Consider the following 26,614-nt stretch of genomic DNA (forward strand, 5'->3'; position numbering starts at 1 on the left):
GCCTTCTCCTATCCCAGTTTAGTATGCAGAGACAACTGTAAATGTTTGGGGGGAATGTTCGGGAAACCTATTTGAAAAGGTTTTTGCAATTCTGTTTGGTGATGCTAGTGGTGCAGAAATTACACACTTCACCTTCAAATAACATTATTTTCTTTATGCCTGTTGATTCAGATAAAAAGAAAGTGGATAGATGTCAGTAATTTGTAATAATGCTTCCTGGGATATAGTAATCATTTGTTTATAATTATGCTAAATTTCTAGTGTGCAGTGTGGGCTATGCTGATTACGTGCTGTGAGGATTTTATTTGAGTTTTGCTTAATAATCTTGCATAAATTTGTTCTACCACACAGCCAACATTTGTTGAAATGAGGACAAATATACATTCTAGTTTCTGAGCAAAGGTCAGACATCGCTCAATCAGCCCACATACATATACCTCCCACACACACACACACACCCACACACACACACACACACACACACACACACACACTGAGTCATCAATATTCACATAAAAGCACACAAATACACACACACATCCTCCCACTCATACTTTTGTTCCGCAGTTCCACAGCTTGCTTGACAAAAGCACTTGCTCATGCTTCATGGGCTGTGTATTTTCCCTTTAATTAAAAATACAATTATATTAAAGAAAACAACACACTAACAATGTCTTATCACAAATAGGCACCCACTTTTTGCCACACACTGACCTATATTGCTATTGACAGCTAAACTGTTTGATAAATATTTATCGGAAGGTGTTCACACTTCAGAGAACATCTCTGCTCAGTGCAAGAGATGATGCATGTTGGTGCTTTATACGTTCATAGATTGTGTGTGTGTGTGTGTGTGTGTGTGTGTGTGTGTGTGTGTGTGTGTGTGTGTGTGTGTGTGTGTGTGTGTGTGTGTGTGTGTAAAGGTGTGGAGGTGAGAAAAAACATGGCAAACATAATCCAAATCTGCTGTAAATACCTCTTTGATAGAGGGAATCTATCAAATGATGGGTGAGAGTTGGACAGCTCAAGCATCAGTAATGATGGAGGAGAAAGGCAGCTCATTATCGCTGATTCTTGCTGAGTGCAATGATTGCTTAAGCATGTCTGTGGAGGCTCATAAGCCTAGAGGGCCAAACGAAGGACACAATGAGCAGAACGGTAAGAATATCTGATGCTATAGTTCATTGGTCATATAAAACAAAAAAGTGTCCCAAACTCTTCTAGAATCCAGCCAACATACCAGCCTGAACACCTTAGACCTGCAAACAAGTCTAGGCTGGTTTAAGCTGTTTTTTTTTATTATTATTATGATTGTCAGCAGGGTGGCCAGCAATGGAGGTTAAAACTGATGTAGTTAGGCAGTAGTTATGTTTGATGTGATGGCAGTAGTTATGTTTGACATCTTGTCTTTTACAATATCCAGTAAATTGTTGATGTGCTCAGACGACAAAGTATTAAGTTGTAAAAATAGATACAAAGCAATATTATGCAACTGTGCTGCTGGTTCTCACTGATTCAGCTGAATTGTCTCAAATGCAGATTTTGGAAGTGTAGCAATTTTCATGTGTTTTTGGGGTTGAGCAAGAAGCAGAAAGTATTAGTCGCGTTGTTATCTTGTACCAGACCAATTTGGTTGTGGCTGACTCATATAACTCTTCTTATTAAAATGCAGTGAACTTTATTGGAAGTTGTTTCCCCCTTGTGTTTTCATGTCCCTCTTCATACTCATATTTAGTCTTTATTGTCTATAATCAATTAATCAGAATTTACAATGCATTAAAATAACTGTTAGTTCAATAGGCAAAGCTACTTTTTACTTCATTGTATACGTCATTGTATATCATTAGAAATATAAAAAAAGACACTTAATGGTTTTCTTGAAATTTACTTCAAAATTACAGATTAATTGCCTATAGTATCTGTTATAATTGTATATACACAATAGTGGATATGTGAGAGAAATGGTTCAACTCCCCAAGTGTGAGTCTGGTGAAACCAAGGATGAAAGTTCTACCTGTCAATCAACCACAATGCTAAAACAAGATTTTTAAACTTTGCTACGTATGGCTTTAAAGTGCATTTAGATGGACAAGACTTCTTCAGCATGTCCGCTATCAACATGCAAGCAGTGACAGTGTGACGCAAATGAGAAGGATGTAGCCTGCATCTGCTGAATATTACAGGTAGCCTACTCAACTTAAATAACTCTGAATAACTCTAAATAATTCTGTACAGAACATCATGTTTGCGTTAGATTCAATCCAAGTATAATTGACAGAAATGTTGCGTGACTTTTTCACACTTTCATTTTAATCTTGTTTGTTTTGTGCACTTTATTATCATGCAGTACAGTGGCTTTCTCCCTCCTCTGCACACCAGTGCAGTCCACGCCCCTGGGCGCTTCGACAGCTTCCTAAATAGCAACAACAAAAAGAGCATTATTTACTCTAAAAGATTTAACACATTGGAGTCGAACGTCTTTTTAAAGACGCATCTTTGTCAAGATGCCCTTCTGCCTTTGTGTTGTTCCTGGATGAGGCAGATATATCTCTGCTTCTGACGGTCATAGGTGCTGCCTTGTGTGTCTGGGTCACGTCACACAAAGGCAGCGTTTGTGGATGGCTCATGTACTCTCCAGCATACCCCCCCCCCCCCCCACATACACACAAACCACCTCACGAGTCCAAAGGACGTCTCACTAGGACCTCCTCCTCAGTCATTAACCCACCCCCTACCGGGTACGCGGATCAGGGCAAGTGCCTTGAGCTTTTTCTCAGCACACATGCCTCAGGACGCAACTTTGCCTCCCGACACAACACTACCTGCTCCCCGCAGCAGCGAAGCCCCACCGGGTATGTCAAAAACAAGGTTCGCAGCGGTAGACCTGAAGGACGCATACATTCGCGTATCAATTTTGCCCTGAGACCGACCCTTTCTACGTTTCGCTTTTGAGGGCCGGGCATACCAGTACAAGGTTCTCCCCTTCGGCCTGTCCCTGTCCCCTCACTTCTTCCCAAAGGTCGCAGAGGCTGCCCTTGCCCCGCTAAGAGAAGTGGGCATCCGCATACTAAACTACCTTGATGACTGGCTGATCTTATCTCACACTTGAGAGGCACTATGCACTCACATGGACCAGGTGCTCAGGCATCTCAGCCGTCTAGGGCTTCAGGTCAACTGGGAAAAGAGCAAGCTTTCCCCGGTTCAGAGCATCTCTTTTCTCGGCATGGAGTTAGACTCCGTCTCAATGATAGCGCGCCTCACAAACGAGCGCATGCAGTCAGTGCTGAATTGCCCCTTGTCGTTCAAAATAAGCACTGCAGTCCCTCTAAAACAGTTCCATAGGCTCTTGGGGCATATGGATCCTCAGCGGCTGTCGCACCATTAGGGTTGATGCATATGAGACCGATCCAGCACTGGCTTCAGATTTAAGTCAGGAGCACTTATCGTGTGATCTTCATCCCCCCATCTGCCGTAAGTTATTCAACCCCTGGACAGACCTCTGTTTTCTGCGGACAGGAGTACCCATGCAGCAGGTGTCGAGATGCATCGTGGTCACCACAGATGCCTCCAAACAGGGTTGGGGCGCCATGTGCAACAGGCACGCAGCTGCCGGTTCCTGGTCGCACATCAACTGACTAGAGATGCTGGCTGTATTTCTTGCCCTGCGGAGGATTCTCGCTGATCCGAGGCAAGCACATCTTGATCCATTCAGATAGCACCACAACGGTAGCGTACATAAACTGACTGAGGTCGCTGCACGCCACTCATATCCCAGGCAACCTCAACACGGTAGCGGACGTGCTGTAGTGACAGGCTCTGCTCAACAGAGAGTGGAGGCTCCACCCTCAGGTGGTTCAGCTTATCTGGGACTGTTATGGCAAAGCACAGGTAGACCTGTTCGCTTCCCAAGAGAACTCCCATTGCCTGCTCTGGTACTCCCTCAAGTCGGAGGCAAGTCCCCTCAGGACAAATGCGTTGACACAGAGCTGGCCTTGGAGGATGAACAAGTCTGCATTTCCCCCAGTGAGACTACTTGCACAGGTGCTGTGCAAGCTCAGGGAGGACGAGGAACAATTCACTCTAGTGGCCCCTTACTTGCCTACCCGGATTGGTTCTCAGATCTTACGCTCCTCGTGACAGGACCTCCCTGGAAAATTCCCCTGAGGAAAGACCTTCTTTCTCAGGGAATGGGTACCCTCTTGCATCCACACCTAGACCTCTGGAACCTCCACGTCTGGACCCTGGGTGGGATGAGGAAGATCTGAGTGGTCTACCATCAGCTGTCATAGACACGATCAACCAAGCCAGAGCTCCCTCTACCAGGCAGCTTTACGCCCTAAAGTGGCATCTGTTGGAAAATTGGTGTTCTTCCCGATCTGTAGACCCACAGAGTTGCGCAGTCGTGTCAGTGCTCTCATTCCTACAGGGAAAGCTGGAGGGGCGGCTGTCCCCTTCCACCTTAAAGGTATATATAGCCGCTATAGCGGCCCACCATAATGCGGTGGACGGTAAGTCCCTAGGAAAGCACAACCTGATCATCAGGTTTCTAAGAGGCGCCCAGAGGTTGAACCCTCCCAGGCCATGCCTTTTTCCTCTCGTGGGATCTCTCTGTGGTCCTTACGGGCCTTCAGAGACCTGCAAGCATTCTCTGTCAGTGACACTTGCCTGGAGTTCGGTCTGGTAGGTGCTCATGTCATTCAAAGACCTCGACCGGGCTATGTGCCCAAGGTTCCTACGACCCCTTTCAGGACCAAGGCCATGCCCGCCCACTTGGGAGTTCAAGCGCACTCTACAAGAAGGGTGGCATCCTCGTGGGCACTGGCCAATGGCACCTCTCAAGCAGACATCCGTAGAGCAGTGGGCTGGGCAACACCATATACCTTTGCGAGATTCTACAATCTCCGGGTTGAGTCAGTTTCATCCCATGTTTTGTCAGCTCCGAGCATGTGGAACTCGGTAACACAGGACAACTAACCAGGTATACCGCTTGCGCTAGCTCCTTACCCCTTACTGAAGGCAAACACGTGCGCTTTTACCCCCAGTTGAGACCTCAAACTCGCGCTCCCTGGATGTTCTTCCTCCCCAGCCCTCTGGCTCGCGAATTCAGTGGAGGAATTCCCGACCAGACTCTCTATAGGTACTAGTTACTCTGTACTGGAATAGGTGATCCATAGGTGCCAGTTATACCGGTAACCCCCTGTGATGTATTTTCCACGGTAGGGTCCCTGTCTGCACAGATGCACGATCCCCACCTCTTATGGGGGCGGGACATGCAAATTCTGTTCGCCAATTTGGTATTGGCCTTTTTCATATTCAGAGGTATCCGAGGCTCCCAAAAGAAGCCCCTTGTGTCACTACAATCGACACAAAGTCTCTTTCCCTCCATCGGAGAACAGGGGTTACACTATTATCCTAGACATTTTCAGATAATGCTGTCCCTGGCCATGCCAGTCTTCTTTTTTATTTCTAAATCTCAAGTTACAAGGAATGAAAGCAATGTCCTCCTCTGGCTGTTATGTTTTATTTAAATTTGTGCGATTACTCTGGAATTCGCCAAGTCTTAAGTCATGTTATGTACCACTGCATCTGTACGATTATCAGATAAACTGACTCGTAATGTGTGCAGGAGCTCACAACCTCTCAAGTGTCTGTGTATGCCTGGCTTAAGATGAAGATCAAACCAGATTTAAGACATATTTATATATAAATGTAGGTAATTCCGAAGAGTTCACATACTTTTTTTTTGCCACTGTATATTAACGGGTGTCCACTGTGGTTCTCAAACTCATGTCAACTTATGTACTTTGAAAAATATGAGCGGTCGCAGGTGCCCACATTCCAAGTAAAACTGAAATGTCTTTCCTGATATATCTGACACCATTTTTAGAGCTATGAGTCTTTTTATAATTAAGCACTGGTGGTTTTTGCAAATTTGGCATGGGTATAATCAGATAAAGTGCATTTGATGACCTAGTTTCTGCGTCATTCCATCAATGTAAACTGGCATGTTTTTACTGCTACTTATTCTATTTATCAAATCTGTCTACCTCATATTTAAATGATAAGAGTTATGTCATTTATTTTAAGCAATTAATATATAATCAAGACATAAAATCTAAAAATATGCAAGCAGGTCAAGGAAAAGTAAAGTAAGTGATAATGTACAGTCACAGGTCATTATTGCTAAATAAATCCTGACAGGATGTGAAAAATCTTAAAAGGAAACCTCCTAAAGGGACTTGCGATAATTACTTGCTGACTGTACATTATCACACAAATTGCATATCTATTTACCCAAATAAATAAATTACATGAAATGTTGATTTGAGCTAAAGTTATTTTATTATGTAAAAAGAAAGTTATCGCTGAGTGAAAGAGAGACATGAAACTAGAAAAGCTCTGTGGAAATTGGTTGCCAGTTGTTTTGATGACTTTCAGAATGTGAAAATATATTTTTTTCAACTGCCTGGTTGCTATAGTGAGTGACTACAGAGTCAGATGACTTGAAACTACACTTTCTTCTTCTCCGTGTCTGTCATGGATAATGTTCTTGCTGGTGGAGTGGCACATATAGTAATAGTGTTACCAACTCTCACAAACATAATTATCTACCGTTGTTAAGTTTATAACCTGTCACCTAATTTTTGGTTTTGTTTGTCATACTGCTAAGGACTGGACAAATAGATATGAAGCTGACTTTTATTTATTTAATTTTTTTGTCATTTTGAGTCATGCAGTAACATGCTAAATGTACACATGCTACAGTGTACGTGCAGTGATGTTCCTTATTTTACTGCCAACATTGACTCTCTCTTTTTCTCTCTCTCTTTTTCTCTCACTTTTCCTCTCTCACTCTCTCTTTCTCTTGCTCTCTCTACCTCAGAGTAAATTTGGCTTTGGCGTATACCGAACTAACAGAGGAGTTGGGCAAGTTACAGGCTCTGACCTCCAAACAGACCGAGATATTGCGGAAGGCCTCACAGGAGCCTGCAAGTCCAGGTACAAGGACAAGTTTCACCAGTCATCTATATCTATAGCCATAGGCCTATTATACATTATGAAAAAAAAATAGCATGCAAATAGCAAAGAAAGATCAATAATATGTATGTTTATTGTTGTTGGTTTCATTTTGAATGCTGAACATTTTATCAAGTCAAGTAAAGGGAAGATATATTTATCCAATGCTTACAATAGTGCACAATAGTTTACAATAGTGCAATGATAGTGTTTTGTAATTTAAGCAATTAAGATTTCAACAAGACATAAAATCAAAAAATAGGCAAGCAGGTCAAGGAAAAGTATTAAGTTTAGAGTCAAGTAATGCCTCCTACACACTACCCGACTTTCAAAGACGTCGGATCGTGGTACCGTTCATATTACACAACTGTCTGTCTTGTCATGGAAGTTGTAGGGTTTTCAAATTACACAATGAATCAGCGACAGGGGTGAACACATTAAAAACATTTTACTATTCATTACATGCCTGGACTCCAAATTATGTTTCACAACAGAGTACACGTGAGAAGTGATACAAGATACGAAAACAAATGCATGATCATATGCATTTCAGAATATGATGTGTATGTTTTTAATCGCCTTAAGGCATCATACATTTTATTGGTTACAATGTGAAAAAGTACCTCCTACCTACCTATTTGTTTACCTGAATATCCAAGAGAATTGGCAATTTCTCTCCAACTCTTCTCTTTCTCCATCCGGTTGTGGTATAGTTCAGAGGAAACATCAAATAGGCACTGGTGCTCCTGCCAATGTTCCACAATTTTTTTCTCCATTTCTTTGGTCCAATGAGACTTTCTTGATACCGCAGCCTTATTAGTTGATGTTCTGTTGCAGGTACATCAGGACTCCTCCCACTGAAAGTTCTTGCTCTCTCATTGGCTGTAGGTCAACGCTGCAGTTGTATTCAGTCCAAACACATTTCACATTGCGCGATTTGGAATCGCAGACAGGTCCAGATATTTAACATGCTAGATATTAGTGCTGCGTGATTAATCATATCGCAATCGCGATGTCAGCCTGTGCGATTATATGACGGAAAATCCTGCGATTTTATTAAATAAATAAGTGCGTATGTGGACGTGACAGCCCACAGCTTTTGTCAGCGATCTCCACAAAACTGTCGGTGAGTGAAAATTGGGCCTAAAATCGTGTAGTGTAAACTCTGCATTAGTGGTAATGTACAGTCAACGGGTAGTTTTGCAAAATAAATCCTGACAGGATGTGAAAATGTGAAAAGGCTGAAATGATCTAAAATAATTAACAGAAATATCAATACTGTTCTTGCCTTGCGAGCACTAAAATTAAAAGTGTTTACACAATTATAGTTGGGTTCTCTTGGTCCAGACCAAATAAGAAAATTATGCATTTAGCTTAAGAGTTCACACTGGCATTTGTAACACTGAACCTAAAGATACAAAACAGGTCACAACCTGATTGGACAGCTTTTATGTTGTATATTTTGCAACGGAACTTGCCGAACATCCAAAACAATGCTGGACCCTGCTGGATCTCTTAACCTATCTCTGAACACTTGAGCTTTTTTGTGCATTTTTTCCAGTATACTGTGTTCATATATCAGTCAAACTGCACCAGAGTTCATTTGGAAGCGGAACGTACCCTCTATTCAGGGGGTCTCGATCCACTTGCAAGCTTCGGATGGCAGTATTCACACTTGTTCAAACGAACCACACAAACAGCGCGATCGCACCAGAGTTTGTTTTAATCTAACCAAACCTGCCAAGTATGTACACACCCAATGCGGTGTTTTAGGTAATAATGAAGTTTTCATATTTTCACACTTTAATGAACCTCTTTTATAACAGAAGCACTTTGTCAAATTTATCAACATTCATCACAGTGGCTGTGTAAACAGGCACGTGTCTTAGTGTTGTTGCATGCATGTTTGCTGTCTCGTTAAATTCCACAAGGATTATTTTCGCTGACATTTTCTGATCAAGTCTCACCTCAATTGTCTTTTCTTCAGAGTTTAAGAACAAAAGCAACTCCCTTCTTAACTTTTTGCACCTCTGCACTCCACCACACATATGATATAGGAAACCAGACCAAAAGCAGAAGTGGAGATAGAGAAAAAAAAAACCCTTCTGATTCATAGATGGAGGGACTGATTTCTCTAAATAGCCGATAGCAATCTCACTATTGCAGGAAGTTATATGCACGTTAGTCTTAATAGATAGAGGCAGATGCATTTTCTGTACAAGGTCTTGTGTGCCTTCTTTTAGTTGAAGTATCACAGATGGTGGGGTTGAATGCACATGAAAAAAAAAATTATAAAAATATCTTGCAGCACAAACATGAGTAGAATAGGGAAATCATTACAGACGTCTATCTGTTCATTTGGGACCATCATTGTAGATACATTTCATAATGGGTTTTATATATTTTAAGTTTGTTTCTTTCCTCTGCCTTTTGAGATACTGTTCCAGTAGTAAAAACAACAACAAACTACTCTTAATTTGCCATTCATCACAAAGCTATCTATCCTGAGTTATATTTAAAATGGTTATGTAATAAATTGTTTCAGGCTTAGTTATGGCTTCATATTCTATAGAGCTTCTTTCAGATTCAGATTTTTTGTTAAATTAGCTTCATGGTGAAAAAGCTTAAATCATTGGTAACATTATATACTGTATACACACACATATTTACACACATATATGCTGTAAAAAGTGAAAATGTGCAGGTTTACTCCAAGTAGATATTTCTACCTGATCTGACCCTTAAAATGAACTTCTTGTGACGCCTGATATTGACATATTATATCTTAGATTGTAATGTATACTGCAAGTAATTCTGTACTTGCAATTTAAAAGAATACATAAAAATGTTATTAATTGTAGAAAATAAAATAATAATTACATAATCAAATAAATATATAAATAATAAGAAAATAAATATAGAAAAAAAAATCAATACATTTTATTGAATGTAATTAAAATATCAAGAAATAGATGTAGAAAATAAAATAATAATATGAATAATAAAATAAATAATATAAATAATAACAGAATATGATAAAAGTAGAAACAATGATGGCTTATATTTCACAATTTACACAAATGTTTACAACAAATTTTTATTTCGTCATTCTTTGACTTTTTTTTTTTCTATTTTCTGTGTCCTCCTTGTAGTTCAGCATCACTCTCCTGTCCCTCACCAGAGGCATTCTCCCATTCCCCAGCGCCACTCCCCAATCCAACAGCGTCATTCCCCAATACAACAGCGTCACTCCCCTGTGCCCCAGCGCCGTTCCCCTGTGCTGCAGCGTCTCTCCCCTGACATGCATAGGCGCTCACCTCTGCCTGAGTTGAGCAATGGCCCTGCATCCTATTCCTGCAGGCCCACATCCCACCACCTGAGGGCTAGTTTCCAGGGCAGGCGCAGTTACTCGGAAGTAGCTGATCCTTCGGCTTATCAGCGTCCACCACGGTTCACACTAGACCCGGTGTCCACCCTGCCAAAACCTCGTCCATATGTGGACAGCTACTACAAACAACAGCAACAACAGCAGCAGCAACAACAGCAACATGGGGGAAGCCAGCATATGAAAGTTCAAAGACAGGGCTCTCAGGCAGGTATGCAAGGGGTGGGAGGAGACGGGGGATTGGCTGAATCTCCACGGCTGACCAGGGAGCTGTCGTTCCACCACTCTGATGTGTCCCACCTGCATTTTGAGCCTCAGCCCAGCCCAGCCCCACTGCATTCATCCCCGCAGCCTCCACAGTCCTCAGAGGATGAGGAGGAGTGGTCCTGCCCTCATCCCATCAGTCCTCCGCAAACACTGGGGGTGTCGAGCCCCTCATTGAGCAGCAGAGGCCCCGCCTCTTGTACTGCCTTCCCCATTCCACCCCGCCCCAGCAACCTAAGCTGCCACTCACCTGGATACCTGCATGCAGAGCATGCCCAGTCTTGGCCGTCCATCAACGTGAGTAGCAAATTACATTTAGATATGTCTTAATAAGTTATTCTGTCATTTTTTACATACCCTCATTGTTTCAAACTTGCATGACATTTTTTTCTTCTGTGGAATACAAAAGGAGATGTAAGGCCTCAGTCACCATTCACATTCATTGTATGCAAAAAAGATGCAACTGAAATTAACATTCTGTCAAACATCTACTTTTGTATTCCACTGAAGAAAGAATGAACTATGGATAAACAGTACAAAAGACTTGTAAAGTGATCTGTAAGTGATTTAATGAGTGATTAGGCGTTGTTAAATTACTGTCTTTTTTATTTCCTTTCTTAATGAATGTTCCTGATCTTATTGTGAATGATTAATCAGTTCATGTTTGTAAAGGATAAAGGTCGGGCAAGGAGGAGCCACTGTAACAGGTAAAGATGGGCAAGGAGGAGGCGGGAACCTTAGTGCAAAACTCAACAAAAACATAAATAATCATACACATGCACACAGCGAGGCCGCGTGTGTCTCTCTCTCTCTCTAACTCTCGTCTCCGGCTCCCTCACATGCACGCTCATGGCCCAGTCATGCCCTCCTCCTTGTCACACTGCTCCCCCCCCTCTGGAGGAGATGCTGCCCTTCCAGCAATTCCATCAGCCGGGAATTTCCTGGGAACCTGGGGGAGAGATGAGGGGAGGCATGGGGAGAGGGAACGGGTGAGTGGAAGACACAGAGACAGAGAGAAAAAACTTGCTTGTCGGTTCCCAGACGCGCTGTCACCCAGTCCTCAACAACCCCTCCGCCCTCTGGCAGACGACAGCTTGCTCCTCCCCTGACAGACGGCAGTGAGCCCTCTAACCCCTGGCAGACGGAACCACTCCTCCCCTTCTCGGTGGACCATCGCTGGAGGGGCCTCCTGGGACCTGGGCGCGGTCATGGAGTTCGGGGTTGCGGAGGCAGCACCCTCCTGGTGCAGCAAGTTCCAGAGCATCTGCCAGTGCTGCTCTTGGGCCTTGAGGAGCGCAATGAATCACTGTTCCTGCTCAGTGCATAGCTTAAAGAGGGCCTGATGTTGCATCTGGTGAATGCTGGCGATAGTCTTGACCACGTACTCCAGAGGTGAGGAATCCATGGCGACGTTCTTCCTCTCTTAATTCCTGGGTTTTGGTACCAGTGTAACAATTTAGGAAAGGAGGAATCTGGGACCATCTTGACAAAACATGTAGACATTTATTGCTGCACTTTTCTGTCACACACAATAACATACTGCTTCATACTACGTTATGCTTTGTAGCATTTATATAAATACACTTAAACACAATAGTGCGCTCTCTCTCACTCGAACTGGCGTCTTCGGCTCCCCTTTATCTCGCTCTCCCACTGGTACAGCTGGCTGTACACCCTCATGGCCCAGCCACGCCTTCCTCCTCATCACACTCCTCCCCTGCCCGATTCAGGACAGGGCACCACCGGACTGACTTACCTCCCCACCATCTCTGGAGGGGAAACACTGCCCTTCCGGCCATTCCATCAGCCGGTGGTACTGGGAACCTTGGGGAGAGATGAGGGGAGGCATGGGGAGAGGGCAAGCGAAAGACACATAGAGATGGAGGAGAGAGAATAACTTGCTCTCTTGTCCCCGGACACTCTGTCGCCTGTCCCTCAACCACTCCTCCGCCCTCTGGCGGACGACAGCTCACTCCTTCCCCAGCGGATGGCAGTGAGCCCTCCGACCACTGGCAGATGGAACCGCTCCTCCTCTTCTCAGCAGACATCAGCAGTTTCTTTGGCCCTCGGTGTCCGGCAGCGACCCCTCCGTCCTCTGGCAGACAGTAGCAGCGAGGACAGCGCATCCCACTTCCCTTATGGGTATCGTCAACACTGTAACAGTTAAAGGATGGGCAAGGAGGAGGCGAGAACTGGTTGAACAGTAAACATAAAGTTTAATGAGAAAGTATGCCATGTGCATCTCTCTCTCTTGAACTGGTGTCACGGGCTCCCCTTTATCTCGCTCTCCCACTGATCAGCTGATTCCGTGCCGGCCACGCACCCACATCGTCACAATGTTATTCCATATAAAAATAAAAATTGTCTTTGAATGGTTTAATAAAAATGTAATAACTTATTCTTCCTCTGAAACATCTTTCATTTCCACTGATGTCACTTAGAATAATTGAAATAATTGAGTAATATTGAATAATGGCCAGATAACTATTTTATTTTATTTTACAAATAGATACATTGTTTTAGCAAACTCACATTCAGGTCTGGCTTATTTATGGTATGGAATGCCTACTTTTCACGATCAAATCCATTCCCTTAATATAAAATCAAGTGCCCCCCTACATTTTTTTCTTATTTAATATGCTGTTTCGCTCCAAAATATGTCAATTTACATAAGTAAAATGGGTTGAGAATGGGGATTTACATTGACTGTAAAGATCGTATCAGGATTTTAATCGTAACGGCTGTCAAAAGTAACAGTCTACCCTTTGCAGCTGTGGATGGAGACAGAAGATGAGGGTGATATCAGGAGCTGCCCACTGTGTCAGCTAATCTTCCCTGTTAGTTACCCGGATGATGCCTTGATCAAGCACATTGACTCGCACCTGGAGAACAGCAAGATCTGACACCCACAGCAACGCCATGACCTTCTGTTGTTGCAACATTCATTCTCAGCTCCCACTATTTATAGCTGGGTGCCTTTAGAAAGAATGTAGGCGATCCACCTGTGGCCGGTCTCAGAGTCGATAAAAGTGAAACTTACACAACTAAATAGAACAGATACAGTATGACATGAAAAAAAGGTCCAAAGAGAGGCCATGAAAGGTTAATAGGTATCCATTAAATATCTCCATCAGGTTTCCTTTAAGTAAATGTATTTACAAATATATTTTGGCAATTGCTCACAGTAATGCTAATCAATCTCCAAGAGAGGCAAAGGGCAATGCATATCGCAATATTAAGGTACTCATTTGTGCTTTTATCTACAGTCCCCATGATCCTTTGCTTTATTTACACTATGGCTTTGCCACTCAATGTGCTTTATAACCATTAGGAGAAATGAATAGCTTTTCTAGCTAACTGTATTTTTGAGGTGCTATGCAGGATGAGACATGAGTCTGAAGTAATGAGACACATGGCCAATGGTTGCATTTTGAGTTAAATATAATTTGAATTTCAGCACTCTACATAAGCTTAGTATCCAGTTTACCTTTACCAATATTACTAACACTGAGGCAAAAAAGAAAAACCTTATAGATATACTGTATGTTTAATACTCCAAGGGCTTGCCCTTAAACATACACTCAATTAGTACTTTAATAGGAACACCTGTACACCTACATATTCATGCTATTATCTAATCAGCCAATCATGTGGCAGCAGTGCAGTGAATAAAATCACACAGGAAATGTATTAGGGCCATAGTGTTCCTAATAAAGTACTCCGTGAGTGTATCTTAGTTTGGTAAGACTTCCCAAAGACTTCCTAGATTATTTGTAATCATGTGTAAACTTAAGATCACTTCTATTTTATTTTGTCTTCCGGGGTGTTTGGCTGTACAAAGAGGGAAGATTTTTCTTATACATATTCTTACAGAATTTACTGTCATAATATACATAATGCTTGCAGCTCTGTGCAGAAGATTTTAGCCAACCATGGACAAAACATCAGTTACCTTGTTGTTTCTCAAGACAGTCCTACTATGATTTCCGTAGTAAATTTGGACATTCTGTTAACTGAGCATAGAACATCATGCTTTCTATGCGCAGTGCTCTCAGTATGGCATACGAAATTGGTACACCATTTCCAATTATCTGGTTAAATTTCTTGTTTGATCAACCAGTTTATGTGCTTAGCCTACTTCTGAACATTTTTTTGACAAACTAATATATTTGTTCTTTTGATCACATCACAGAGCTCAATAAAATGTTATCAGTTAAAGATTTTTTAATGTATGTATTGTAAATGTATACCTGTATTTAATGACAATTACATGTTTTAACCTGTAAATTCAGCTATATAATATATAGATATGCATTTTGCAAGCTGGGATAACAGCAAATGAATTGCTGAAGATCTAAAGAAAACCATGGAAACTGCTATTTCAAATTATTCTTTATAGCTGGGATCCAAACGTGAAAGCCACCATACAAAAAACAGTTCAGTGTTTTATTAGCTAACTATCTTTCTATTCCATTTAAGGTGTACCCTATGCATTAAAAAGTCTACTTATTTGCTACTTTCCCTGATCTGTAGACTTCATGATGTCAAGGGCCCTGAATTTGCTAATAACCCAAATACAGAGGATCTAAAATGGGAAAGCAGCACAAAAAAGTCACCACTGGTTCAAATAGTGAAATGACCAGGCTAAATATGGCAAGAGCAAAATGAGAAGCCATGCTGTCTATCAAATAGTTAGGAAGAGGTTTTATCCAATTGGTTGTCTAATTACACGTGGAACCTGCTCATTTTCTAATGGAAAGTACTGGAGTCGATAAATAGACTGGCCATCTGTTGTAAATATGAATCATCTATGATGTCACCATTAACTACACAATGAAGGACTAAAAACAAGTTTGAATATGTGGATAAAATGAAATACCATCAAATCAACCAAAGACATCTTGCTTGTTTTATTCATATCTTTCGGATTATGACCAAGCACCACAATAGCATATTGTATCGAAATATGTTGCAATTGGAAAATGTGGAAAACCTTTGACCATGTGTGGAGATGTGGAAAGTTGCAGCTGAAGTGTAAAGAAAATAAATGTCTGCAAAATCGCATACTAATGTGCAAAACATTTTTCCATAGCTCATTCGTCTAGCACCCTTGTTCACAAACTTGCAGGGTAGAAGCAAAGGAAAACTTCAGCCACTATTCACAAAGAGTTCACTCGGGAGTTATTTAAAGAGCTACTGCTGTTTTCTTGTTCCTCAAGACAATGTATTTCTTCTACCATGGCAAAATAGCAAACTGAATACTTTTCTGAATGCGCAAACTATATGGTCTCTCTTTTGCCCTGTTGTTTGGTGTGACTTTTTTGTGATATTCTTAGATAACTCAGGGGATAAAACTTTGTGAATATGGCTCCTTGACCATACGCGATTAACCTCCACAGGGACAAAGTGATAACTCGCCAAATCTACTAGAGAGCTAAGAGGACACTAATGAGGAGTAGAGATATTTTGTGATAGCAACAAGGTATTTCAAAGAAAATGGGAACAATAAACATTTAAAATTAATGCATATTGTGTCAAAATATTTCTTATGTAAATACTATGTGAAATAAAATGGAACATGCACTGATTTATTGTCATGTGTTTTCCTTTACATTGTTCTTCATGCTTCAGTCTTTCCAAGAATGATCACAATTCTCTTGTGACTGAGGAATGGTATTACTTTTGGTATTGGTATTACTTTTACTACCTACGCGGTTGATAATGCATTGCTAAACAAGATAGCAGTAAAAGATACATTTTGTCATATTTCAAATCCAAATCCCTGCATCTCAATGTCTTAAATTATACAGCATATGAATGGACATTTAGATTTTTCTCATGTGAATTTATGATGTTTTAGGATCTCTTATGTCAAAGACCTGAGAAATCATGTTTTTGTTTTGCATCAAAATCCATCATGCTGTTTACTTTCATTGAATTAATAGTAATCACAGAGAATGTTTTATTCGAGTATTGTTTAAAAATACATCTCATATGTTTTCCTTAAATTCCCCCACCCGACTTCCAACTCTTTGTGTCATTTCTCTGCCACATGCATACACACACTCAGTGAGAGAAGTACTTCTCTCAAGTTCACAGGATGAACCGCCCATCCGCTCAAAACCACATGCTCTCCGTCAAGTGCTCAATACTTACTTTCTTTCTCTCTCTTCTTTTTCCTATTCTCTCCACCTCTTTATCTCTTTCTCTCGCTTTCTTTTCTTCTCTTTCTCTTTTTATTTCTTTACATCGTCACACAAACACACATATGCAAACAAACACATGCTTACATGGGCACATTCCCACACCTCAAACATTTCAGTGTATATACAGTATCTCACAAAAGTGAGTACACTCCTTACATTTTTGTAAATATTTGATTATATCTTTCATGTGAAAACACTGAAGAAATTACACTTTGCTACAATGTAAAGTAGTGAGTGTACAGCTTGTATAACAGTTTATAAATTTGCTGTCCACTCAAAATAACTCAACACACAGCCATTAATGTCTAAACCTCTGGCAACAAAAGTGAGTACACCCCTAAGTGACAATGTCCAAATTGGGCCCAAAGTGTCAATATTTTGTGCGCCACCATTATTTTCCAGCACTGTGCATGGAGTTCACCAGAGCTTCACAGGTTGCCACTGGAGTCCTCATCCACTCCTCCATGACGACATCACGGAGCTGGTGGATGTTAGAGACCTTGTGCTCCTCCACCTTCCGTTTGAGGATGCCCCACAGATTTTCAATAGGGTTTAGGTCTGGAGAGATGCTTGGCCAGTCCATCACCTTCACCCTCAGCTTTTTTTAGCAAGGCTGTGGTCGTCTTGGAGGTGTGTTTGGGGTCGTTATCATGCTGGAATACTGCCCTGCAGCCCAGTCTCTGAAGGGAGGGGATCATGCTCTGCTTCAGTATGTCACAGTACATGTTGGCATTCATGGTTCCCTCAATGAACTGTAGCTCCCCAGTGCTGGCAGCACTCATGCAGCCCCAGACCATGACACTCCCACCACCATGCTTGACTGTATGCAAGACACACTTGTCTTTGTACTCCTCACCTGGTTTCCACCACACACGCTTGACACCATCTGAACCAAATAAGTTTATCTTGGTCTCATCAGACCACAGGACATGGTTCTAGTAATCCATGTCCTTAGTCTGCTTGTCTTCATCAATCTGTTTGCGGGCTTTCTTGTGCATCATCTTTAGAAGAGTCTTCCTTCTGGGACGACAGCCATGCAGACCAAATTGATGCAGTGTGCGGCGTATGGTCTGAGCACTGACTGGCTGACCCCCCACCCCTTCAACCTCAACAGCAATGCTGGCAGCACTCATACGTCTATTTCCCAAAGACAACCTCTGGATATGACGCTGAGCACGCGCATTCAACTTCTTTGGTCGACCATGGCGAGGCCTGTTCTGAGTGGAACCTGTCCTGTTAAACCGCTGTATGGTCTTGGCCACCGTGCTGCAGCTCAATGTCAGGGCAATCTTCTTATAGCCTAGGCCATCTTTAGGTAGAGCATCAATTGTTTTTTTCAGATCCACAGAGAGTTCTTTGCCATGAGGTGCCATGTTGAACTTCCAGTGACCAGTTTGAGGAAGTGTGAGAGCGATGACACCAAATTTAACACACCTGCTCCCCATTCACACCTGAGACCTTGTAACACTAACGATTCATATGACACCGGGGAGGGAAAATGGCTAATTGGGCCCAATTTGGACATTGTCACTTAGGGGTGTACTCACTTTTGTTGCCAGCGGTTTAGACATTAATGGCTGTATGTTGAGTTATTTTGAGGGGACAGCAAATTTATAAACTGTTATACAAGCTGTACACTCACTACTTTACATTGTAGCAAAGTGTAATTTCTTCAGTGTTGTCACATGAAAAGATATAATGAAATATTTACAAAAATGTGAGGGGTGTACTCACTTTTGTGAGATACAGTATATATATATATATATACATAAAAATGTTTGTATAACTTATAATTCTTCGAGTGCTTTGGGGTAAGATTCCCCTAATGCTATTTTCACTTTCAAAATTTCATGGATATTTGACCTAAACTTTGACAATATTTAATCATCATCATCATGATCTGTTGGAAGTGGAAGAAACATATTGGTTGAGACTTTCCAAAGAAGAGGCTTTCCGAAGTCTAGCTGGAGATGTTTTCTTTGTCTGGCGTTCATGAAAAAATACAATAGAGACAACATGATGTATGATAAGAGCAAGGTGTTTGTGGTTGATGCTATATTCTATTCCCCGAAGTTTGGCAGTTGCCATCTTGACACATTTGTTAAGGCTTTAGTGAAAATGACTAAGATCTCAAAAATGCATGGAGAAAAAATTGATTCTTCCAGAAATTCATGAGGACCGATCTGTAAAAGCATGAATTTGTGTTCCCCTGAACTGAACACAAGCACATGGCCAGCAGGAGTGGTAAAGATAGCTAGCATACCTGATTTCACTTCACCTTAATCTTGATCAACATATAAGTCAAAATCCTTCATGAAAAGCACATGGGAAAAAAAGGGTGCGTTGCTGATGATAACGGAATTTTGGTCAAATACATGCTTTTTTCTGTGTAAAAAAATGCACAATATGCATCAAATGTATACTGATATATAGGCCTATGATCGAAATGGCAAGCAATAACAATGTATCTGCATTTAGAAAAAATTATAAAACCTATAAATAACTACAGAAACCATACACTCCAATGCCATTTTGAAAGTTTATCTCTCCTCCCAACTCGGAAACTCAGGTATCAAAATTATTTTCCCAGTTTCCCAGAGTTTCCCAGTCATAATTATGGGGGGCTATTAATGTGAAAATTCCAAGTAGGAAACTAGTATTTGCAATAATTCTGAAAACAATGTGAAGGTAGCATAAATCTATCGCCCTTGAATACTGAGGTTTGCTCCCACCACGGAAACACAAGAATGCACGTTAAGTATGTTCAACTGGACCGCACATTTGCAAAACGTTATCATCTGCATTCACATATTTGCATGAAGTATGTTTCAACCTTTAACAACTTTGCCTTTCACCCTGTAGCACACAAACTGAGCATCTCATAAAGGTAGGTTTTCAACCTAATCACTATTATTTTCAGTATATACTAATAACTTTGCCCTTTCCAGGTAAAATTGTAATACATAATATTGTATGTGTTTGCCTTATTCTCAGTACGGATGATCTTTGGGACTTTGGGTCACATACAATGGTGGATTGTGGCTACTTACTCAATCCATAAATGCCTTGAAGCAGTCTGTCTTGCTTCAGTCAAACAGGAATGAATTAGGTGAGAAATGTCTTAAATGAGGTTCTTAATAATTGCTTAATGTCTTAATAAAGGGCATTTATTACTCTTGCATAGCATTTTATCTCAAATTAGGACTTGTTTAATTGAAGAGACAAAAAAGCAGTATAAATGTCACATTTGAAAATTAGCCGTAATTACTTCCGTATATAAAAACAAGTGTAAACGAGTGTAATATAACAATACTTAAATGATGCTAAAACAATGTGTGTGTATTGGTCTAAAAGCTGCCTTATATTTTCTTCTTTTTTTAGCAAACCTATCGGTTTCCTTGAGAAAAAGACATGAAGATAACAATATCAATCATATTTTCATGTGGCAATCTGACGTTATATTCCAGTGCTGGTCACATTTTGGTTAAGCATTATAAACACAGCACTGAATGTTACAGTAAATTAGCAAGGTCATACCTCTCATGTAATCTGTCTTGCCTCAGTATCCCTGTGTATCCTACATTTTCCACTAGATGGCCAGGACGATCACAAGAATGAGCTCTTCCGCTGTCCATTACCTTCCATGCACAGAACATTCGGCAGCAGGTTAAGTATAACAATGTTATTTTAACATTGTTTTACTATTCTCATTTGTGTGAAACCAATAACCTGTTTAAGATAATGTCAGTTTTACACAAGTTAAGCTCAATTGACAGCATTTGTGGCATAATGTTGATTACCACAAAAATGTATTTAGACATCCCACCTTTTCTTTAAAAAAAAAAATAAGGGGGAGGGGGGGGGGGGTGCAGCAAGAATTTATGTTACAGTGAGACACTTACAATGGAAGTGAATGGGGTCCATTTTTTGATGGTTTAAAGGCAGAAATGTGAAGCTTATAATTTTATAAAAGCACTAACATAAATTCTTCTGTTAAAACTCATGTACTATTTGAGTTGTTAAGTTGTTTAAATCATAATTTGCAGTCATTCTAGGGTTTTAGCGGTTGTTAACATTACATCTTCATGGTAACAAAGTTGTAAAATTTTCTATACATTTAAACAGAAAATAAGTAAGTGATTTTATCACACTCAAATCATGTTACCCCATTCACTTCCATTGTAAGTGCCTCACTGGAACCCAGATTTTAGCTTTTTTTATGAAAAGGAGGGTCAAAATTTGTTTTTAAATTATAAATATTATGCCACAAATGCTGTTGAACTTGTATTGAACCCCGAATATTCCTTTTAAAGGTCATATGTATATCTGTAAAAAAAACATTTTTGATAGACATTAATTACAAAGCAAAATAGCATTCAGTCACTTTCCTTCATGGAATTGCAATATGAGAACATTTCTCTCATTTCTACACAATTTAATGAGTTTTGATAGTTTCAACTCGATTATATTTATCAGTAAATAAATTCAAAGTGGTTACAAAAGACAATGAACATTGTTAGTGTGGGTTGGAACTTTGGCACGGCTTTGATTTTACTTTAAAATGTAAGACCGCAATGAAACTTAATTCTTAAATTTTAGTGGGTTGAAATTTTCTACAGCTCATCTTCTGGTTTGATTGTTACCATAATGATCTAATCATTTGATCCACCAAAAAGTGTGCCTCTTTACTGACAGTACAGCAGATATTGCATGTCAATCAGAATGAGGTTGGAAGTACACTAGAGCATCACACAGGGCAGGAATCAAACAGTGCAGTGCTGGGGTGATTCTGCTCTGTAAACAGGCGAGTTGCCGCAATGAGCCAATCAGGGCAGGGTGAGGCATCGACATGGAGCATGAAGCAGTGACCTGTGTTTGAACCGCTGACCTATGTAACTCACTCCTATTGATGATGGGACATGCACTACCACACTCACAACATGGCGCTTCAGTAAGCACAAGATGGCCCTGGGCGAGAGTGACAGAGAAGTGGAGTGGAGGAAATGGAAGCGCAGAGGGCAATCAGGGGAGTTAAGTGTGTGGAGTTGGGACAGTTTGTTTAGTAGAATCCATTGCATTTGTGCATTTGACAAACACTTTTATCCAAAGTGACTTTTTAAGTGCATTTAAGGTATTTTAAACAATGTATTAGTTTGTGTGTTCCCTGGAATTCAACCCATGACCATGGCATTGTTAGTGCTATGCGCTACCATTTGAGCTACAGGACCAAAAAGCGATCATTGGGATCAGAGAAAGACTAACATAAGGCTGTGCTTATAGTATAAACTGATGCCCTGTTGTGCCCCTTTTCCTGCATCGCTGGCTCTCGGACAACCAAGAACAGAGTCATGTGGTCTGAAATATCAGCAAAAAGTATCAAGGAAAAGACAATTGTTTGTAGAGTTCATGACATCGACGTCTGTTATCGATAATGAACTCGACGTGCTCTTTGTCCGTTATTTTTTAGGATCACGTATTCATCAATGAATAATGTTCCCTTGACCTCAATAGCACAACTAAACACAACATTCATTGGCCAAATAAGAGTGGTGTATAAAGATTAATTTGTTGTTGGCCCTCTCAAAATATATTTTGACAGTATAGTCTCCTACTACATATTACGCAATACAATTTCTATTAATATTGATTGAATCTTGAGAAATTGTATTAATGGATTGATTAAATTTAAATAATTAGATAAGATTAATTAAATTGTAAAACAAATATTGCCCCTTAATAAAAAATAATAATTTCTGACATGTGGTGCCAAGCAGTGATGTAGTGAACATGTGTTTTGTGTTGTAGCTGTTACTATATTGTGGATTTTAGAACAAAATATACATTTATACTGTTTGGTTCATAGCATTAAACAGATATAACACAGCATTCTAACTTAAATAATATGCTATTATACAGCCTGGTGTAAAACCTCTTCGTGTTTTAACCTTTGCCCAGCTGACCCCATTTCTATGCATGAATCTGACCTCATCAAAAAGATTTGAGGGTTTACATTTCAGTGCATGTTTCAGTGATTTCTAACCATATTAGCAAAACACAGTGTCACTACTGTTTATGTTTGTGACTTGTTTTTTTTTTTACATGTACATGCCAAGCAGAATTGTTTGATCTTCAACCCTTAAATTGTTTGTTTGTGAATCAGATTAGAGGTCGGGTCCATAGATGAAATCAGTATCTGTGGAAAAAGACATGCAACTTGCAAGTTATGTGGTTTAACACAAACCCCATTTCCTCATTAGTGGTATGCTCATAGTATGCTTAAAGAGATAGTTCATCTACAAATTATCTCACCATTTAATCACTTTCATGCCATCCCAGATGTGTATGACTTTCTTTCTTCTGCTGAACACAAACTCAGATTTTTTTAGAAGAATATCTCAGCTCTGTATGTTCAAACAATGCAAGTGAATGGTGACCAGACCTTTCAAACTCCAAAAATTGCATAACACAGCATACAAGTAATCCATAAGTCTCCAGTTGTTAAATCCATGTCTTCAGAAGTGATATAATAGGTATGTGTGAGAAACAGATAAACAATTAATTTGTTTCTTTTTTTTACCATAAATCTCCACTTTCACTTTCAAATTCTGAATGTGAAAGTGGATATTTACAGTAAAAATGGATTGAAATATTGATCTGTTTTTCACCCAAACTGATTGCAAAGCTTCAGAAGACATATTAAACCACTGGAGTCAGATGTATTTCTTTTATTTTGCCTTTATGTGATTTTGGGAGCTTCGAAGATCTGGTCACCATTCACTTGCATTGTTTGGACTTACAGAGATGAGATATTCTTCTAAAAATCTTAATTTGTGTTCAGCAGAAGAAAGAAAGTCATACTCATCAGAGATGGCATGAGAATTTTCATTTTAGGACAAACTATTCCTTTAAGAGAGTTTAGTGTGACAGTGGGTAAGTTTCCTCCCTTCCAGGAAGGGTGACTCGTTCTCCCCTATCATGAGTGTGAAAACTCATGGATCAAAATGTATAAAAGTTCTAAACTGCAAATGAATAAATCAACACATTTCATCTACATTTTCTCTCATTTTAAACTTTTACCAATCATCCAGGTGTTATCTTTTGTAAGGTGGCTTCATTTGCTCTTGTGACTGATGCTGCGGCAATGTTCATCTGTCAGGTTGCATTTCAGCTCCCTGTATGGCTGACATGAAGTGCAACTTAGCAGCGCTCATTATTAGCTGTTGCCGTATGGCAAAGGAGTGGAGCAGCCCTTTTTTCCATGCAGCAGTATCACAGCTCCGATCTGTCACCCTTTGCTCGCCTTAATGTGTGAAAGTAAGATGTGTTGCGCCTATTAGCACTTTCTGGCAAGGCTGGCATGCTGATCTGTCCTCCCTGGGGAGTCAGGCAATATGGTGGCCCACACTCTGGGCCTGCCAGACAGGGTGCCCACTGTCACTTTGCATCAGCTTGACATCAACTGCCCAGTCAGGCAGCTATATATACACACACACACACACACACACACACACACACAAATCAAAACACGATTAATTTCTAAACCATTTCTGTCGGCCAATTTTCCATGTAAAATGTAGAGATATGCATAGAAATGCTACAAATCAATGAATGTGTCAAATGTATGCATTGTATTATATATATTGTATAGTAATCTAAAGGTCTTTTAGGTGAACAGTCAACCGACAAAATTATATAAGTTATTTAACCCAACAATTTACATTTAAATTTATATTTACGCATTTGGCAGACGCTTTTATCCAAAGCAACTTACAGAGCCCTTATTACAGGGGCAATCCCCCCGGAGCAACCTGGAGTTAAGTGCCTTGCTCAAGACACAATGGTGGTGGCTGTGGGGTTCGAACCAACAACCTTCTGCTTAAAAGTTTAGTGCTTTAGCCCACTACGCTGACGTATGACATTTCTGAGCTACAAGTGCCACCGAATGGAACTGCAAAATTAAACAATGTTTAAAACAGCTTTTTGAATACAACCCTTATCTGCTGTTGTTCAGACAGTCAGCTAGTCCAGACCCCAACTCACACCATTGGTTGAGTAAAGTTGTTGGGGCAGATCTAAGTGGGCCTCGCAAAACAAACACAGGAATTTTTATTTTGCCACACAGACACAGTGGCCTAGTTTCCTCCTGGTATTACGATGTGTTTCAGGTGATCTGATCACATGTGATCAGGTGAGACATATCGCTGTCCATACCTGGTCATTTAAATGTGTCTCCTGTGACTTCCTGTGTTCGGATTTGGAGGGGAGGGTCTCTGTTTCATGATGACATACAACAATCACTCTGTCAGTGTGTTGCTGCATGATATTAAAGCACAACAATGTCTGGAAAGACAAAAAAAAGCATGAAAAAAAAACAATGCGTTGTTTCTCCCAGATGAGGTTGAAATTCAATCTAAGCGTAAACGCCTGTCAATGTCAAGCAGAATTATCTGTTATTTCAGTGGATTAGCTGTATTAAAGGAGCTTCAGGTGTTCGTGCTTGTCATCTGTGTTAATGTCAGACACACTAAAGAAGATCATTGAAGCTTTCTTATTGTGTATGTATCCACTTTTTAAATTTTCAGATCAGATGGTTATTTCCTTTTAAAGCCACTCGTAACCGGCAAAGTTTAAACTCTTGTTTAAGTGCAAAACCCGTTTAGACCTGTATTGGTTCTGACCACATCGAATCACCTGAAACGCATACCAGGTGCAAAATGTTTTTACAGTTTTCAAGCAAATGAATCTATGAATGACTTACTTATGATTGTCTCTGCATATTAAGCTGGGAAAGAAGAAAGTATTTTAACCCTGAAAAAGTTACATAATTTAGCTTTATGGAGCTATTTCTACCTGATCTAATCCTAAAAATTACTTTTATACAGAATAGTAAGGTTGATTCAGTGATGCTAAATTATATTTTTGACTTGAATCAAACCAGTGAATTTAGATGTTACTACATGAAGCATATTTTTTTTATTTAGCATTTTTTTTGCATAGTCAATAACAAAGCTGAGAGGGAGAAAAAAAAACATGATTAAAGATACTTGGCAGAATGTCAAAGATGCTCTTATCCAGGGCCTGGGTAGCTCAGCGAGTAAAGACACTGACAACTACCCCTGGAGTCACAAGTTCAAAACCAGGGTGTGCTGAGTGACTCCAGCCATGTCTCCTAGCCACCGCTATAATGTAGTAATGTAGTCGCTATAATGTAGTAATGTAGCATGGAGAGTTGTGCGTGGATGCTTGCATTGGCGTCTCAGATGTGGAGGCAACTGAGATTCGTCCTCTGCCACCACAAAGACTTAGTGTGCATTGGGAATTGGGCATTCCAAATTGGGAAGAAAATAATTCTCTTAGATTGTCTGAAAAAGAGCAACTTGGAAATTCTGCTAGATAACTTCTTTTGTGCTCCATGCAATGTATAAAATCAAACCAGATTGGAAACAACACGAGTAATGATGACAGAATGTTTATTTTGGAGTGAACTATCCCATTAACAAAATTAAATAAATGCATAATATATAATATATATATATATATATATATATATATATATATATATATATATATATATATATATATATATATATATATATATATATATAGTCTGTATCAACAAATGTTAACCTAAAAACTGTGCTTCATGTGGTAACATCTAAATTGGTTTTACTCAAGTCAAAAATATTGTTTGACATGAAACAGCCTGAATATATTAGGTTACACCAACAAAATGTTTTAGATC

At 40.2% G+C, this 26,614-nt stretch overlaps 1 protein-coding gene across 1 annotated transcript in view; it reads left to right on the forward strand.

The window, feature by feature from the left end:
- Window positions 1–16,244, forward strand: part of LOC127626960 (TANK-binding kinase 1-binding protein 1-like) — a 73,131-nt gene extending 56,887 nt beyond the window's left edge. Inside the window, exons 8-10 of the mRNA XM_052103123.1 lie at window positions 6,884–6,999; window positions 10,170–10,963; window positions 13,438–16,244. Coding sequence (XP_051959083.1) covers window positions 6,884–6,999; window positions 10,170–10,963; window positions 13,438–13,569 — 1,042 coding nt within the window. The 3' untranslated portion in view covers window positions 13,570–16,244. The remainder of the gene's footprint in view (window positions 1–6,883; window positions 7,000–10,169; window positions 10,964–13,437) is intronic.
- Window positions 16,245–26,614: the final 10,370 nt, after the last annotated feature.

This window comes from Xyrauchen texanus, chromosome 33 (genome assembly GCF_025860055.1).
Source record: "Xyrauchen texanus isolate HMW12.3.18 chromosome 33, RBS_HiC_50CHRs, whole genome shotgun sequence".
Classification (NCBI taxonomy): Eukaryota; Metazoa; Chordata; class Actinopteri; order Cypriniformes; family Catostomidae; genus Xyrauchen; species Xyrauchen texanus.